At 34.7% G+C, this 18,672-nt stretch overlaps 1 protein-coding gene across 3 annotated transcripts in view; it reads left to right on the forward strand.

Moving 5' to 3' along the window:
• The window catches only part of NIPBL (NIPBL cohesin loading factor), a 201,006-nt gene that overhangs the window by 150,014 nt on the left and 32,320 nt on the right, over positions 1–18,672 (forward strand). For all 3 annotated transcript variants that reach the window (XM_086677236.1, XM_086677232.1, XM_086677224.1), the window contains 9 exons: positions 85–228; positions 2,540–2,629; positions 4,095–4,309; positions 4,414–4,516; positions 5,135–5,233; positions 5,338–5,484; positions 8,279–8,413; positions 9,692–9,790; positions 11,105–11,158. In XM_086677236.1, the coding sequence (XP_086533362.1) occupies positions 85–228; positions 2,540–2,629; positions 4,095–4,309; positions 4,414–4,516; positions 5,135–5,233; positions 5,338–5,484; positions 8,279–8,413; positions 9,692–9,790; positions 11,105–11,158 (1,086 nt within the window). The remainder of the gene's footprint in view (positions 1–84; positions 229–2,539; positions 2,630–4,094; positions 4,310–4,413; positions 4,517–5,134; positions 5,234–5,337; positions 5,485–8,278; positions 8,414–9,691; positions 9,791–11,104; positions 11,159–18,672) is intronic.

The raw sequence follows: 18,672 nt of genomic DNA on the forward strand, positions 1-18,672 counted from the left end.
ATACAACATAGATTTGGAATTTGATGATAAATTGCTATTAAAAATGTCATAAATTGATTAAATAAAGATTATTTTGATGTTTAGGTTCATCAATTCAGTAACAAGTCAACAGAGATGGCTTTAAGAGTGGCATCTCTTGATTACCTTGGAACTGTTGCTGCACGATTAAGGAAAGATGCCGTTACAAGCAAAATGGATCAAGGGTCAATAGAACGAATTTTAAAACAGGTATTGAGATCAAGGATTAAAATTATGGGGATAAATATTAGTTAAGTACTTTCTTTAGGTATTCTTATATTAGTGTTACATTTCATTTTATAAATTCAAAATAAGATCATGCATTTCCAAAAGTGGACTTTTCAAAAACCCCACAGAGAAAGTTAATGCCTTAGAGTGAATTATAGTGTCAAACAGGAAGTTTTAAGTGATTTATATAAATCATTAGTCTAATTTCTTTGTGTGAACTGCTTTTATGAATGTATGATGCTGTTTCTATTTTATTTAACTAAGTTTTATTTAAGTCTTTAATTTACTAAGATGTTGATTTAGCACTCCCAAATTGTTTTCTACCTTTGAAATTTGTGTATCATTTTATATTGGGGAAGGGTGAGGAGGAAGACTTCTTTTCATTTTACTATATTAGATAGTTTTCATGTTTGGCAAAAAAAAATTGTTGCTTCACTTATTTTTTTTAAGTGTGAACGAGGTGGTAATAATGCTAAAAGTTACTTAAGAAAATTGGTAAATGTTCTCTAATCCTACCATATACAACTGTTTTCATTTTCTTTATACTTTTTTTTTAAACATTCATAATCATATTCATGCTGGCCATTAGAAATGCCTCTAATATTTTTTATATACTTTGTCTTTTGAAATAATTTTAAACTTACAGAAAAGTTATAGGAATAATGCAAAGAGCTCCCACAAACCTTTCACCCAAATTCCTTAATTGTCAACAATTTATAACATTGCTTTATCTTTATGTAACATTTCTTTTTCAAAATATACATGCTTGCATATCTGTTTGTCATTTTTTTTTTTTTTAACTATTTGAGCACACTTAATGCCTCCCAATACCCTTGAATTTCAAAGTATGATTCCCTAGACAAGAGGTACTAATATTAACATCACCTAAGGACTTGCTGGAAATATAAATTCTCAGGACTCATCTACTGAATCAGAAATTCTAGGGGTGGGGCCAGCACTGTTTTTTGATAGACCCTCCAGGTGATTCTAATGAATGCTGAAGTTTGAAAAACACTGTTTAGTGTATATTTTCCACAAACAAGAACTCTTGCTTAAATATCCATAATACAGTTCTCAAAAGCAAGAAATTACCATTAATGTAATACTACCATTTAATATAACACTGCCATTCCCATTCTATTTCCTAGATTATAATTTATTGCTATCATTATTTTAATGTTCCATTTATCCTAGAATTAACCTGTGAGAGCCCCTTTTAGCTGACTTTTGTGTCTTTTTGATATGTTACCATCTTTCTTTGAGAACTTTACTTTGTGGCACAAGATGTTTCAGGAGCTCTCTTACTTTCATTGCCTCAGCCCTGGAATCTGCCGTTTCACCAAATATTATTGTTCTTTTTATTGGAGAATGGTAATTTAGAAACCAAGATGTAGGTGCCAGGTGCCTTTCAGTATTTCTTAGAGTGAACCTACAACTTATTTGTTACATATGACCATGTAGATTGTACACTGTAAAACTTGAGGGGAAGGGTCATTTGTAAGTATTCTTACGGTTCTTGACATACATCCACATTTCTCTTGGAAGTTTACAGTGTACTAGTTTACAGTGCTGTGATGAATTTCTCCATGGACCATTTCATCACACTCTGAGAACAAAGGTTATTAAAATCTTTGTTTTCTACTTAGAGATATTCTAAACCATATTGGCATTTCATGTGGTAAAGCTAGAGTATAAAGCTATAGACATGAATGCCAGCTCAGTTCATTTCTGGCTGTGTCTTGTTCTTGACAGGAACTAAAGATTCTATTCCTAGATCAAGTGAACAGCTCACCTGCTACTGTATATTTAATATCCTACATGAAATAAAGTACTATTTTTATATTACAAATAGAAGTATTTCTCTTCTAGAATGTTTTAAAATATCCCAAAGAAACCTATAACACATAGTAAAACAGATAACAGTTTCCATTTTTAAATTAAAAGTTTGGAATTGCCTCTTTTTTTCCAAACAGAAAACCAATGTGTAGGACCTTCCTGTCTCTGAATACTTAACACATTATTCTGTTAATTTTTATGTCAGCTACTTATGCACCTCTTTCAAAGCAAGATGACATGCAATTCATAAAAATAAGGGCCAGTCTCAGCTATGAGTATAAATTTTTTTTGTGAAGTAGCATTCTTCTGTTTTTTTTTTTCCTTTTAGTTGCTATACTTAACATTTTGATTTTTTTATCATTTATCAGTTTTTTCCCTAGATTTGTATTTACAACTAGATGAATTATTAAAATACACTAGTGATGTAATTTTTGTTCTTCCTTGGTTTATTTTGTAGGTTTCAGGAGGAGAAGATGAAATACAACAACTACAGAAAGCATTGCTTGATTACTTGGATGAAAACACTGAGACTGATCCTTCACTAGTGGTAGGAATCTTTTCTCCCTTTTTTGGAGATAACACATCAAATTCAAATTGGGTCTGAAAGAAAATTGGGAAGTGTCATGAAGAGGAAGGTTGTTTGGAATCCTGATCTTTTATTTAAGACAAAGGGATACTTGATGATGTAAATTAAAGAGAATGGTTATGGACTGATTTGTCTTATGGAATTTTGGTACAGATATGTATTATATAAAAATGGTGTGAGAGGGGAAATGGTTAGAAATCTTTCCATAAGTTATCTTTGAGACTGAGGTAGGTCATTGCTCCTCACAATGGACATGGCCCAGGTAGTGCTTGAGATGATCTATGAGCATATAAAAAGAAGCTATTAGAATTTTATGTGTATATTTCTCTTTAAATATAATCCTTAGTTCTATTTTTATGTATATTGTGCATCCAAATTATTAGTATAATAGGCTCATATATAAGATTTATAAACCATATTAGAAAACACTGTGCATGTATTAGGGCACATTGTTTTGTTTTTTTAATGTTTATTTATTTTGGAAGGGGAGAGAGACAGAGTATGAGCAGGAGAGGAGCAGAAGAGAGGGAGACACAGAACTGAAGCAGGCTCCAGGCTCCGAGGTGTCAGCATAGAGCCCAATGTAGGGCTCATACTCAAGAGTTGTAAGATCATGACTTGAGCCGAAGTTAGATATGCTCAACTGACTGAGCCACCCAGGCACCCCAGGGCACTTTGTTTTAAGTTTATTTATTTTGAGAGAGAGAGAGAAAGAGAGAGAGTGGGGGGGAGGGGCAGAGAGAGGGAGCAAGAGAATCCCAAGCAGGTTCTGCACTGCTAGTGCAGAGCCCAGTATTGGACTTGATCCCACAAACTGCAAGATCATGACCTGAGCCAAAATCAACAGACGCTAAACTGAGTGAGCCACCCAGGCGCCCCACTATACTTTTTAATTTTTTAATTTTTATTTTTTACTGATGGGATATGTAGGATAAAGAGGTTGGAGGTAACTAAGCTATTTAGTCAACTACTGCACGTTTTTAGTCTACATTGAAAGGAACAAATAATAGATGTGCCTCCATGTTAAAATGTTTCAGTAATAATTGGCTACATATTTCTTGAAGAAGTAAGGTGGTTTTTGAAAGTAAATGGAATCTTGTACCTTTGGCATCTTATCCTATTCTAAACTTTTCCAGTTGACATATCATCTGTCTAATTTTAGTGACCTATGTGTGATGCTTTTTTCTTTGTTAAGTAATTGATGCTTGTCTTAAGTGTTAAGACAAAGCAAAATAATAAGTTTTGTATCATTCAGATATTCAAACCTTTTGGCTTTCTTAAAATTTGTTTTTGTCTGCTACAAGTTGCTTTAAAGTACACCTGTATATTTATTCCTGATAGTGAGCACTTTATCAGTGGGTTGGAAATTTCATTTAAAAATTCTCTTCATTTTATCAAGCTCAGATCTTACCTATTTTCTTTTTAGTTTTCTCGTAAATTCTATATAGCCCAATGGTTCCGTGACACAACTCTGGAAACAGAAAAAGCAATGAAATCACAAAAAGATGAAGAATCATCTGAAGGAACACATCATGCGAAGGAAGTTGAGACAACTGGTCAAATCATGCATCGAGCTGAAAACCGGAAAAAGTTTCTTAGAAGCATTATCAAAACCACACCTTCTCAGTTCAGCACATTAAAGTAAGATCCAGAGAGAAAGCATCTTTACTTTTTCAGTTATCTCTTTGATATCTATCTACTTGGCAAAAAACTTAAAAAAATAATTTAATGACTTTTTGTTGTAGGATGAATTCTGATACTGTGGACTATGATGATGCTTGTTTGATTGTTCGATACTTGGCCTCTATGAGGCCGTTTGCCCAGAGCTTTGATATTTATTTGACACAGGTAAACTAAACCAGAATTCCTTGTACAATGATACTGATTTTTCTGATTATGGATATTTGTGGAATAGCGTATGATGTCTATTCACTGTTGAGAACAGATATTTTAAAAGATCATGAGAGTAGCATTTGTTTCTGTGTTCCATATTTGTTAAGATGTCTTTTTTTTACATGCCTTTTACATACTGATTCACGTTTTACAGATAAATGGATATATGTATAAATATACATATATGGTATAGGTAGACTGGTTGATGTTATAAAAATAAATTACTCAATTACCAAATTATTACTTAAATAATACTAAATATTCTGAATTAGGTACTCATAGCAAGGTTTTAGTGGGGCTACACGTCCTTGCACATGAGCATAGCAATGAAAAAACAGGTGTAATTGAGAATGCCAGGATAAAGAAAAGGCCTTAAAGTATAGAATGCCTCAGTTACTATACTGACCTGTAAGTTAAAACTTTGGATCAGTAAGATAACATCTTCTACCCATATAAATATTAAAGGGAGGTAAATCCAATATTTATTTTCATTTCTTTTGCATGTTTTCATGTATATTTTGTTAAATGTTGTATGTTCTAAAATTTGTGAAAATACCGATGTTTGCTCGGCAGATCCTTCGAGTTCTTGGTGAAAACGCAATTGCCGTTCGAACAAAAGCCATGAAGTGTTTATCTGAGGTTGTTGCTGTAGACCCCAGTATTCTAGCAAGGGTAAAGAAGAGCACAAATGATTCTTCTCATTTGACTATTGCATTCAAGTTAAGATATTAGCTCTACTTAGTAGTATAAATTATATTTTCTTTATTTTCCTTTAGCTTGATATGCAGCGAGGAGTTCATGGACGATTAATGGATAACTCCACTAGTGTTCGAGAAGCAGCAGTAGAATTATTAGGTCGATTTGTTCTTTGTCGACCTCAGCTTGCTGAGCAGTATTATGATATGCTGATTGAAAGAATTTTGGTATGTTGTTTGGTCATTTTTATTATGATTCATAAATATAATTTTGCCTTTCTTGTATCACATTTTTTTAATTATTAAGCTAGAAAAGTAAGTGTCAATTACTTATTTATATTGCCTAATCTCTATAGCATCTTTCTAGAGGAGGACATGTTCCCCACCTCACTCCTCACCCCCAAAAACCTGTCCATGTTTATTTTACACACACACACACCCTAAAGATAGTTTAAACCAGAGTGAAAATTAAAAGCTAAGGTTGTAACTCTATAGTGCTGATTCAGTGGCTTGGAAGGCAAGGGAAAGCCTACAGGTAGGTACTCTTGGTGCCAAGAATCAAATCTAGAAAGTGGTGGCTGGACAGCAGAACATTGGGCAGATTCTAATCTCCAGTCTCCCAGATTTAGAAAGTAGGAAAAATGTTCTCCATTCCTACCCTACTTTGAGCTAAGCTAAGGATCCTAACAATTGGACAGAGTACCAGCAGGGGAAGGGGACACAAATTTCAAGCCCAGCTCAGCCATAGGCCCAAACAAAGAACTGAGGAAGGACAAGTTTCTTTTTTTCTTTTCTTTTTTTTTTTTTTAGTGTTAATTCATTTATTGAGAGCGAGACAAGAGCCCAAGTTGGGGAGGGGCAGAGAGAGAGGGAGACACAGAATCTGAGGCAGGCTCCAGGCTCTATGCTGACACGGGGCTTGAACCCATGAACTGTGAGATAATGACCTGAGCCGAAGTTGGACACTTAACCAGCTGAGCCACCCAGGTGCCCCAAAGGACATATTTCAAGAGGAGGACTGCTCGATACTATAAAACAAATCGTTGTTGAAACTTAGGACTCCTTTTTTTCAGTTAACTCCTCCATTTTAATGATGCAAGTTTACAGTGAGTAAATGATAGGAACTACAATGGCATAAATATTTTGGACAGGAACCTAGAATAAATTTATATGAATGTATATAAATAGGAACAATTATTTTGTTGACAGCTAAGTGCAGAATTTTGGTATCTGACAATATGTTTGGATCCTTTGTGTGTTATCTGCATGTTTCTTTAAAGCTGAATTATGACAAGATTTAGATACCTGCATTATAAACCAGAAAGCCATTTGAGTCTTAAGAACAAACTAAAGAAATACTATTCTAAGATAATCCTTTCTTGTATGTCATGGAATTCTCTGATCCTGAAGCCTTTCCCTGGAAAAATAAAAGGAAACAGGAAACACTGATGTTACAAAATATCTGTGTAATCTCCACATCACCCACTGCAAGCATACGGACTTCTGTAACTCAAAAGAAATGCATTAGGTACAAGGTTAGGTATTCCCACAGTGACAAGAGTTTATCACCTTTAGTCTAGTGTCAGAATATTATATGACTAAGAGTTAAAGATAATTGCAGCTTCAACTAGCATAAAATCTTGAGTGAAACAAAGAATTTAAGGAAAGAGTGCAATAAACTTTTTCGTGTTAGTGCTTCTTTTCAAGAATGAAAGGCAAAATCAGTAGGATTCTCAAATTTGGAGGATCAATAGGATTCTTCAAATTTAATGAAATCCGATAGCATCTACCTAAGCGATATATCCTAAAATATTTTAGTGATTGTCAGACTATATAATGGAAATAAATATGCACATTAAGTGTCCAATGCTTTTTATTTCTAAAACGCTTTAATTATTGAAAATTTGTGAAGAGTGTTAGTGCAATGAACCCTCATGTATCTAACACCGTATCTATATTTTTTGCTAAATTAGTTTAAATTAAATCACAAACATTTTGCTACTTCCTCCATGTATACTTCAGCCTGCCTCTCCAAAAGTGTGGGTACTGTTCTTATAAACAAAAACTGTTAATCTCACCCAACCAAATTAACACTCCCTAAATATCCTGTAATAACCATATGATACTCGATTCTCCAGTTGTCCCAAAAACTGCAGGGGGAGTTTCTAGTTTTTTTTTTTTTTTTTTTTTGAACAGAATCCAGTCAAAGATCATACTTTGCATTTGGTGATCAAGTTTTAAAATTTAGAGTACTCTCTTTTATAGACTTCCCCCATTACATTGACTAATTTAAAAAGACCAGGTCAGGGGTGCCTGGGTGGCTTAGTCGGTTAAGCCTCTGGCTCTCGATTTCAGCTCGAGTCATGATCTCGTGGTTTGTGGGATCGAGCCCCTTATTGAGATTTGTGCTGACAGCGTGGAGCTTGTTTGGGTTCCCCTCTCTCCCTCTGTCTCTGCCCCTCCACCCCCCCAACCCCCCCCCCCCCCCGCACATGCTCCTTTCTCTCTCTCAAAACTTTAAAAAAGAAAAAAAAAAAAAAAGACCAGGTCAGTCTTGTTATTTCCTCATGGCTTTGTTTAATTTGTTTTTTTGTTCGTTTCTTTCTTTTATTTTCTATGAACTGTAACATAGCGACAGTGGTTTGATTAGATTTAGGTTTAACATATTTGTTAAAAATACTTCATATGCTGTTTAAGTGCCAGGCACTATTCTAAATGCTTTTAATTTGTTATCCCATTTAATTTTGACAAGTTTATATTCTAGTGTCATGTTCAGTGTTATTCAGTATTTTTGCATGTATTGGATATCATATTATAAAAGTAAAGCAATACATTAATCCATGTTTGTAGTAACATTAATAAGAAAGAATATAAAGAGGAAATATATAGACCATCTTTATCACGTTAATAAGTATTCAGTGTACTGCTTGTTGGTATTTATTTCCTGATTTCATTTTATCACATTTCTTACACCTGAGCATATTGAGCTTTCTGATATTTAAAAATACTTTTCCGTTCTTAGGATACTGGTATCAGTGTCAGGAAAAGGGTAATAAAGATTCTAAGAGACATCTGTATTGAACAACCAACGTTTCCAAAAATTACAGAAATGTGTGTGAAAATGATTCGCAGAGTCAATGATGAAGAGGGCATTAAGGTAAGATGAAATGATGACTGTTTTAAAGTTCATTTTTCATTAACATTTTAAATAATTTAAATGTTTATTATAGTTAAATTTTGTAAAATATGTGTAACTATGAAAAACCTTTACAAGGAAATCAACATTTTTAGATTATCAATTCAAAAATGACATACTTCCATACGTTTTTATTTCTAAATCTTGTATTAATAAAATCTGATCTTTCTCAACCAGTTCAATTATATTTAATGCCATTGTAGTGATTACATTATATGCAGCAAGTTTATTATCAAATTAAAGTTATTTTATTTTTTAAATGGTATGTACTTGGTTTTCTAAGTTAAATACTTCGTTGAAAGTATAAACCTCAGTTCATTCGTGAATTTATATACGTATATGATGGTCCCAGTATTTTTTTTTTGTTTGTTTTGTTTTTTTTAACAGTTTCCCCCCCCCTCAAAAAAAAGTAAGAAAAATGTTTTTTAGTTTGTTCAAAACATTTGTGGGGCACCTGGGTGTCTCTGTCATTAAGTGTCCAACTTTGGCTCAGGTCATGATCTCCCAGTTTGTGAGTTCAAGCCCCGCATTGGGGTCTATGCTGACAGTGCGAAGCCTGGAGCCCACTTCAAGTTCTGTGTCTCCCTCTCTCTCTGTGCCTCCCCTGCTCATGCTCAGTCTCTCTCTTTCTCTCAAAAATAGAATAAATATTTAAAAAAAAAAAAACAAAACCTTTGTGTACTATGCAGATATCACCTATTTAAAATTTTTACCAATTGAAAAAGATTATAATTTTGAAAAATTAATTGATGATTGTTTTCAAAAATTGAGGAATTTGTGCCAAAAATTTCTGGTAGTTTGTGCTTTGATTTGTTATTTGTTTTTGGCTTTTTTTTTTTTTTTTTTTTTTTCTTCATGAACAGAGATCATGCTCTACCAATAGAGCCAGCCAGGTGCCCCACCTTTGTTTTGGATTTTATTTTTTATTTTTTATTTAAAAAAAAAAAATTTTTTTTTAACGTTTATTTATTTTTGAGACAAAGAGAGACAGAGCATGAATGGGGGAGGGGCAGAGAGAGAGGGAGACTCAGAAGCAGGCTCCAGGCTCTGAGCCATCAGCCCAGAGCCCGACGCGGGGCTCGAACTCACGGACCGCGAGATCGTGACCTGAGCTGAAGTCGGACGCTAAACCGACTGAACCACCCAGGCGCCCCTGTTTTGGATTTTAATGAGAATTTGGGAGTGAGAATTTTGCCATGTTTGTTGTAGTTGTGTAGTTTGAAATTTTCTTTTTTCTAGAAATTAGTAAATGAAACATTCCAAAAACTCTGGTTTACTCCAACTCCACACAATGACAAAGAAGCAATGACGAGGAAAATTTTAAACATCACTGATGTGGTAAGGACTCGAATAAGGGTGTGGTCCCTGTGGGTACAAACCTAGTTGAGGCCTCCCTCTCTTACACAGAGAGAGACAATGATGAGATATTCGTTAATCTTGACATTTAATACTACAGTTGACCCTTCAACTGCACAGGTCCACTTATACATGGATTTTTTTTTTTCAATAAGTACAGTATAGTACTGTAAATGTATTTTCTTTTACGATTTTTAAATAACATTTTCTTTTTTCCAGTTTACTGTAAAAATACAGTCTGTAATTCATATAACATGTGTTAATCAACTTTATGTTATTGGTAAGTTTTCTGGTCATCAGTAGGTTATTAAAAGTTAAGTTTTTGGGGAATCAGAGTTATGTGCAGATTTTCAACTGTGCAGGGGGTCAGCATCCCTAACCCCTGCATTGTTCAAGGGTCAGTTGTACTTCCCTTACATTCTGGAGATACTCCAGGGATGCAAGGAAGATGAGATTGGTGTTTCTGCATAGCCCTCCTTATTAGCATTTGTTGACTTAAGCGCTGATACTGAAATTCTCCAGATTCCTCCAGTGATTGAAAACTGACAGGGGAAGGAGAAGCAGATGAGTAGGTAACAATAGCCCAGGGATAGCAGCCTAAAATGAGATAGTACTTTTTCAGAAAATGTGAATTAAGATTAGTTTCATTATGTTTAGTTATACACATGAGCTATAAATATTTTTTGCCCAGAATACTTTTTATGTTTTGAACATAAATTTTCTATTATCAATTACAGATTTATCTCTCTTTCACTCACATCTTTATATCTGCTATCTAGAAGGAAAATAATAAGCAAACATTTCTATTTGTGTTGTTTTAAACCTTACACGTTTTTCTGACCAGTACAAGTTACTATTCAAAATGTAACACCATGTTTTTAAGTTTCTATTTAAATTCCAGTTAGTTAACATACAGTGTAATACTAGTTTCAGTTGTACAATATAGTGATTGAACACTTCCATCCGACACCTGGTGCTCACCACAAAAATGCACTCCTTAATCCCCATCACCTATTTCATTCCTCATCCCCCAACCCACTTTCCCTATAATATCGTATTTAATTTCAATATATTAAACTAATTTCTTGAATGTATTCTAAGATATTTTTAGAATAAAATTATTTAATATTGATAAATTATTGGCTTACTTAAAGAATAGTTTACTTTAAAATAATTTTTTTTAATTGAGACATATATTTACCTCACACTAAATCATAGCAAAGTTTTTGTTTTTTGTTTTTCAGATTTTTAAGTAAATTCTTAACTTTGATAGTTTCACCATATTTTCCCACTTAGGTTGCAGCATGCAGAGATACTGGCTATGACTGGTTTGAGCAACTCCTTCAAAACGTGAGTGTTATTTTGACTCTTGATAACAGATAACGTGAAATTTAATAGAAGGGCAGTTCTTTGTAGATTTTATGATTTAAAAGAACCTTTTCAGTTATTTTTAAGTATTTGCCTTTTGGTAGGGAAAATTTATTTCAGTTTATTAAGCTGAATGTTTTGGTTAATATCCCTACTTAAGCAATTATTCCACTGACTGTTATAAATAATTTTTCTAAATCAGTAGTCGAAATTCTATCTTCACTTCCTTCCAGATATTTTTTTTCTTATCCCTTTAATCTATATGATAGACATGAGATTTACAAACAGATTTACAGATTGCATTAACTATATATTTGCATTATTTTGCTTGTTATGAAATGTGTAGAATTTCCTGTAATAGTGCAGAATTAAAGCATAATTAGTGTTCTTGAAAAATTTCATATATGGGAATATTTATCTCCCAATGAATTTTTTTATTTCACAAATTTTTAAATAGAAATACCCATCACCCAGCTTCAAGAACTGTCAGCATTTCCCTAGCCTTATTTCATCTCTAATCCCTCTCGTTTCGTTTTTTTATTATTATTTTTTGGCTGTAATACTTTTGAAGCAAATCTCATACTTTATATCATTTCACCATAAACGTTTTAGTATCTATCTCTAACAGAAATTACTGTAAAAAATAACCAGAATATCATTATCATCTGTATCAAAACAAATATTAATGTTATTCCCCCCAACTCTAATACTTATTTCAATGTTCATATTTCCCTAATCGTCTCAAAAATGCATTTGTATAGTTAGTTTGCAGTTGCTTTGGTTGATACGGCTCTTATGTCTCTTAAATCTATGCTAGTCGATCCCTCACGCCCCCCTTTTCCTATAGAGATGGAAATGTGTTTTCCTATAGAATGTCCCACATTGTAGATTTCATGGATCTTTTCCTTCTAATGTCATTTAAGTTGTTCCTCTATTCACCATTTTTTTTTTTGTAAACTCTTCATTAGATCTAGAGCCTTAATAATATTGAAGTTCAATCTTGGGAGTAGGGGACAAGAATACTTCATAAATGATGCGAATAATACAGCGTCACAGTAGGAGGCACATAACGTTTAGTCATCCATTTTTGGTGATCTTTCAGTTTAGGTGTTGTCAACCTGGTGCACCTATTATAATGAGTCTATTCATTTTTTAATATTAGTGTGAGTGAATAGATTTGTATGCCTTTGTATTTCAATTTATCTTAATCATAATTCTTTTTGAAGTTTAGATTGTCCCATCTTTGCCCAGTGGTAGTCCCTCCAAGTTGGTCTTGTATCCTTTTGATATAACCTTGTTACTCTTTTGTCACCTGATTACTTTTTGCCTCTACAAGGTGACCTGACTTAATTTGTATATTTTCTGCCCCAAACCTGAAATCAGCCATTTTTCCAAAGAGCCCTAATCCCTTTGGGTAGAAGAATCTGGATGCCATGGATGTCCTTTGCTAATGGGTTATCATAGCTTTGGGCCTTTTCCAAAAGATAGAGCTAGAAAACATATATTTTTTAGAAAGGCAAAAATAAATCAAGAATTTATATTGATTTTTTTTAATTCAAATTTAAGATTATGAAAGTCTCCTTCTTTGATTGTATTATTCTTTCCTTTAGGCTAAAAATCTTAGTTCCAAAGGAAAAGAACATAATTTCTTATTTGTTTTGCCCAACTAATATTAACAGTAACATTATTGGATACAGTTTAAGATTTCTTTGCATTTATGTTTATGTATAGCCCACTAAAAACATATTACTAAGTCTATCTTGGGGTGCCTGGGAGGCTCAGTCAGTTATGCATCCAAGTATTGATTTTGGCTGAGGTCATGGTCTTGTAGTTGTGGGGTCAGGCTCCATGCTGGCAGTGCAGAGTCTGCTTGGGATTCTCTCTTTCCCCACCCCCCACTTATGCTCTCACTCTCAAAATTAAAAAAATAAACATTAAAAAAATACTTTAAAAAAATTAGTCTATCTTGAAATAAATTTTTTCTGTTATATCAACAATCTGCTGTCTAGTTAAGTCCATTTGTTTTTGTTCACTTCTGTATATTTTGCAGTATTTTTAGTAATAAAACTAGCGATATTTTTAACAGTCAACCAAAATTGTTTTATTGAGGCACAATCAAGATAAATATAGAATATCACCCTTAAAAGCTTCTTCGTGCCTCTTTGTAATTGTTCCTCTTCCCTTGGCCATAGGAAACCACTGGTCTACTTTTTGTCGCTGCAGTTAATACCTTTTGTCCAATTTCATATCAGTGGAATCATGCAGCATGTAGTTTTTTGTGTGTTTGTCTTGTCTTCTTTTAATTAACAGAATGTTGCTGGTATATTAATATTTTTATTGCTGGCTAGTATCAATAGTATAGATGTATTATAATCTCTTTATGAATTCACAAATTTATGGACTTTCGTGTTCCCAGTTTGGACTATTCTGAATAATGCTGCTAGGAATATTTGTGTGCCGAGTTCTTATGTGGATGTGTGTTTTCATATTTCTTGGGTAAATTCCTGAGTGATTGCTGGATCATGTGGTGAGTGAGAAACTGCCAGACTTTTTCCAAAATGGCTGATCCATTTTGCATTTCTACCAGCAACATTCCATTTGCTCTACATTCTCACCAATACTCTTGGTTTTTGTCAGTATTTTTAAGTTTAGCCATCTGATGGTGTGGAGTAATATGTTGCTTTAAAAAAATTTTTAAGATGCCTCTTTTAAACATCTTCATGGTATTTGCTTATGTTCTTCAATCTATGATATCTTAGGCTCTCTTCCTAAATCGTCTTCCATAAATCATCTTTTATTTCATAATTTTACATAATGTATTTGGTATCATTTCCCTCCTAAGTCAAATAATTAGCTCTGTATTACAGAGCCTTGTAACTATCTTAGTTATATTTATGTCAGCCATTATTCCAAAGGGGACATAATAATTTCTAGAAGACTCTACAACCACATACTTCATTTAATAATTACAATAAATGAGTAAGAATTAATTGTAGCTGTCAGAAATGTCATTATTTAGTATTCCAAAAAAGGATCTAAGATAATATCTGTATATATTATTGGCAAATTGAAAACAGAAAGGAGATGACTAGATTTATAATCTCTTAACAGTAAGTTTTCTGTTTCTTATATCTTTACTTTCTAGTCTTCTTTAGCTAGTTGTTCATTCAGTCCTTTAATCCTTTCTCCCTATTATGTAACTTCTTTAGTTTCTGACAAGTTTAGTTTGCCAATGACACTGTGACTTTGTGATAGTTATTAGACTAGCAGAATTTAGTTTAATGAAAGAAGTAAAGCTAAAAAATATTTATTATAGATACACATTAACAGAGACGTAACCACTCTTAATGGTTGTAGCAACATACATGCATAAATTTTGAGAGGCTAGGAAGGATATAGAGAATGTACTACTAGAAGAATCATTGGAAATTCTTGAGTCAAGAATAATTAGCACACATGGGGGCACCTGGCTGGCCCAGTTGATAGAGCATGTATCTCTTGATCTCAGGGTCATGAGTTTGAGCCCCATGTTGTGGGTAGAGTTTAAAAAAAAGTTTTTTTTTTAATTTTTAAATGATTATTATTTTTGAGAGAGAGAGAGAGAGTGCAAGCAGGGGAGGGGCACGGAGAGAGACACAGAATCTGAAGCAGTTTCCAGGCTCTGAGCAGTCAGCACAGAGCCCAACACAGGGCTCAAGCCCGTGCACCATGAGATCATGACCTGAGCCGAAGTTGGACGCTTAACCGACTGAGCCACCCGAGCACCAAACCCACCCCTTCTTTTTTTTTTTCTTTTTAAAGAATAATGAGCACCAGGATGCCTGGGTGGCTCATTCCATTCAGCATCTGACTCTTGATTTGGGCTCAGGTCATGATCTCACGGTTCATGGGATTGAGCCCCATGTCGGGCTCTGCACTGGCACCATACAGCCTGCTTGAGATTCTCTCCCTTTCTCTCTCTCTGTGCCCCTCCCCTGCTTGCGTGCTCTCTCAAAAAATAAACGTTTTTCTAAAAAAGAATTAGCATACTTAACTATTTCCACATGAGCTCATTTACATATTCCATTCTCTTTAGTTTCTGCTATTTCTCATTTTTATTGTTTTTGTGTTGAGTGAGTTTCTTATAGGTCATTGATTTCCAATTCATGGAAGTTTTTTTTCTTTTTTTTTTTCTTTCTTTTCTTTCTTTTCTTTCTTTTCTTTCTTTTCTTTCTTTTTCTTTCTTTCTTTCTTTCTTTCTTTCTTTCTTTCTTTCTTTCTTTCTTTTCTTTCTTTCTTGGAAACTTAGAGTACTATATGAAACACCTTCAAATTCAGACATGCCCCAAACTCTGTCTACCAACTAAATTTTGTTAGTATGCTATGTATACACACACTTTAAATATATGCAGATTTGTTCCCTATAATTTATAACCTTTAATGAATTCATAGTTTTAAAACTTTTAATGATTCCATAGGATTTTGTCATTTTTCAATAGCACATAAAAGAAAAATTTTTATCATGAAAGTCCTTAGGTAGATAGATCTTTTTTTTTTTCTAAACAGTAGTCCATTTAGTTTAAACCACTATGACAGGGTACACAGAAATTGAATTGATTTTCTAGTGCCACTCAATGGTCCTGTTTTAGTTTATAAGAAAATATAAGCAATGAAAAACCTTGAATAACCCATATTTCATGCATTCCTGGCCTTTGTAATCTAAAATGAGATCTCCTTAAAGTTTACAGTCAAATACTTTAACAACCAATGGATGATTAGGAAAACTAATATATTCATATAATTTAATAGTACTCCACATCATAAAGGAACAGACTACTGAAACATACAGCAACTTAGATGAATAATGAAAACATTACACAGAGTAAAGAAGACTTACACATAAGAGTCATATTCTGATTCCATTTATATGAAGTTCTAGGAGAGGCTAAAACTCATCTATATTGGAAAAACTCAAAGGAGTCGTTTCAGAGGGCCAGGAATTCACATGGAAGGGACATGTAGTGGGTTCTCCAGAGAAGGAGAACCAATAGAATACTGAGAGGAGGAGAGAGAAAAGGATTTATTGTAAGGAATTGGTTCATTCAGTTATGGAGGCTGTCTGCAAGCTGGAGGCTTAGAAGAGCCCCTGGGTATAGTTTAGTTTGTATCTGAAGGCCTGAACCAGGGTAGCTGACGGTATAAATCCCAATTTGAGTGCAAGAGGAGACTGATGTCCCAACTCAGGTAGTCAGAGAATAGTTGATTTCCTCCTTTGTCTACCTTGTGTTCTATTCAGGCCCTCAGCCGATTGTGTGATGACCACCCACATTGGAGAGGGTGATCTGCTTTACTGAGTCCACGAATTCAGGTGCGAATCGCATCTAGAAACACCCTCACCAGTACTCAGAATTTTTTTTTTTAACCCAGAAGTGATGTTTAACCAAATAATCAGATATCCCTTGACCTAGTCAAGTTGACACATAAAATTAACTATCACACATCCCCTTTGTCAACATGGCACCTGTGTATATCTCTTTAAACCATACTTCATTTCCAAATAACAATAATGAGATCATAGTTCCATCTAACATGATACAGGTATCCTGCGTAGAACTGAAAATGCACAAACATCTTTCCCATAAGAAAAAGTAAAGTCCTTGAGTGATGTTTACTCTTCTCCTGATACCCAGTAACTTAAATACTATAATTAACAACACTTAACTACTATGATATGAAGTCCATACTTTTTATGTCATATGGTAGGGGAATAAAAGGGGAGAAAAAGTGAGCAGTGGGAGGGAGCCATGGTGTCAGACTGGGGTAAAAAAAGGCGGGGAGGGGGCGTTATTTGCTCTTTCTCCACTCCTCTTCTCTTTTCCTCTGTCTCTGGACACACACACACACACACACACACACACACACACACACACACACACACTATTCATAACAAAATAAGTAGGAAATGCTTATGACAACTAAAATTCTCGCTTCTATACCTTGTAATGTGGTCATAGCTGCCTTCTTCTACTGCCTACTCTCTGTATTCCCTTCGCCTTCAACAAGTACCTCACCTGGTCTTCATTATGGTGGGGTGACCCATACCTTCATTCATGAAGGGTCTGTACCATTAGTAGTCCTGCCTGAATTGGGTTGTTATAGTTTTCCATTGACTTTAATCACAGAAGATGGTAATTCTAAGAGTTGTCCTAAAGGATCTCCTGTATTCCAGACAGACTCTTCCTTACTTCCATTATAGAGTATTAGTCTAGTCTCTCCTTGGTAGTCAGGATCAGTCACTCCAGATAGTACCCTAATTCCTTTCTTTGTCTGTTGATTCAGAGGAATGAGGAGCCCAAAGTAGTTGTGTCACAGTCTTGACTTCCAGTTCAGTGGGATTATTGTTGTGTTTCCTGGTAGAAGCTTCTTTTGGAGCTAAGACCTATAGGTCAGCAAAGCATAAACTTGCCAGAAGTGAAAATTTTGCTAGTGGGTCACTAGGAGTTAATTGTGAGTGATGCCCCTCCCATTTCCACCCCTTGAAAATTCCTAGACTGTGAATCCTGGTAATCGGCTAAACAGCGCCATATATTGGATGCTGATTCAGAGCATATAGAGCCTCCTGTAGAATCTTGCCTCATCCATGCAAGCTATTGCCACCTATCTGATGCTATACCTGAGTCTTGAAAAGGCCATTCCATGTTCTATCAAGCCAGCTCCTTGATTGATAAAAAGTAATGCTGTGTAGAATACCATGACAGTGGATAAGGCATTCTAATACAGCTACAAGTGGTAGTTTTGGCAGAAGCACTGCATGAAGAGAAGGCAAATCTGTATCCATCGTAAGCATCTGTTCCAGTAAGAACAAAATGCTGCCCCTTCCATTATGGAAATCTGCCAGTGTAATCAATGTGCTTACAAAGTAACTGACTGTTCATCCAGGGAATGGTTCAATGGTTCCACATCAGGGATTTGGTGTTGGTCTCTACTGCTGACAGATTGGCACTCAGCAGTGGCCATGGGCCACTGGTGGCCACATTGGCCTTCCCGAATAGAAATCTGTGTTCCTGAATCCATGTGTAACCACCATCCCTGCCACCATGGACAGTTTGTTCATGAGTGCATTGAGCAAGAACAAGAGTAGTTGGGGAGAGAGGCTGATATCCTCGGGGAAGGTACCTACAGAATGAGTCCTCCAGTCCACTTGATTATTTAAATCCTCCTCTGCTGAGGTCATCTTTTGGTGAACATTCGTGTGGGACATAAATATCCTTATATTTTATATGCATTCAGAGATATCTATCCACATGCCTCTTTCCTAAATTTCCTTGTCACTAACTTTCTAATCATCTTCCTTCCAAGTCCCTAACCATCCAGCCAAACCATTGGCCATAGCCCATGAACCAATATGTAATCACATATCTGGTCATTCCTTCTTCCAAGCAAAGTGAAAAGCCAGGTGCACTGCTCGTAGTTCTGTTCAGTGGGGGAATTTCCCTTCACCACTGTCCTTCAAGGAT

This window comes from Puma concolor, chromosome A1 (assembly GCF_028749965.1).
Source record: "Puma concolor isolate L17-30 chromosome A1, mPumCon1.1.hap2, whole genome shotgun sequence".
Taxonomy (NCBI): Eukaryota; Metazoa; Chordata; class Mammalia; order Carnivora; family Felidae; genus Puma; species Puma concolor.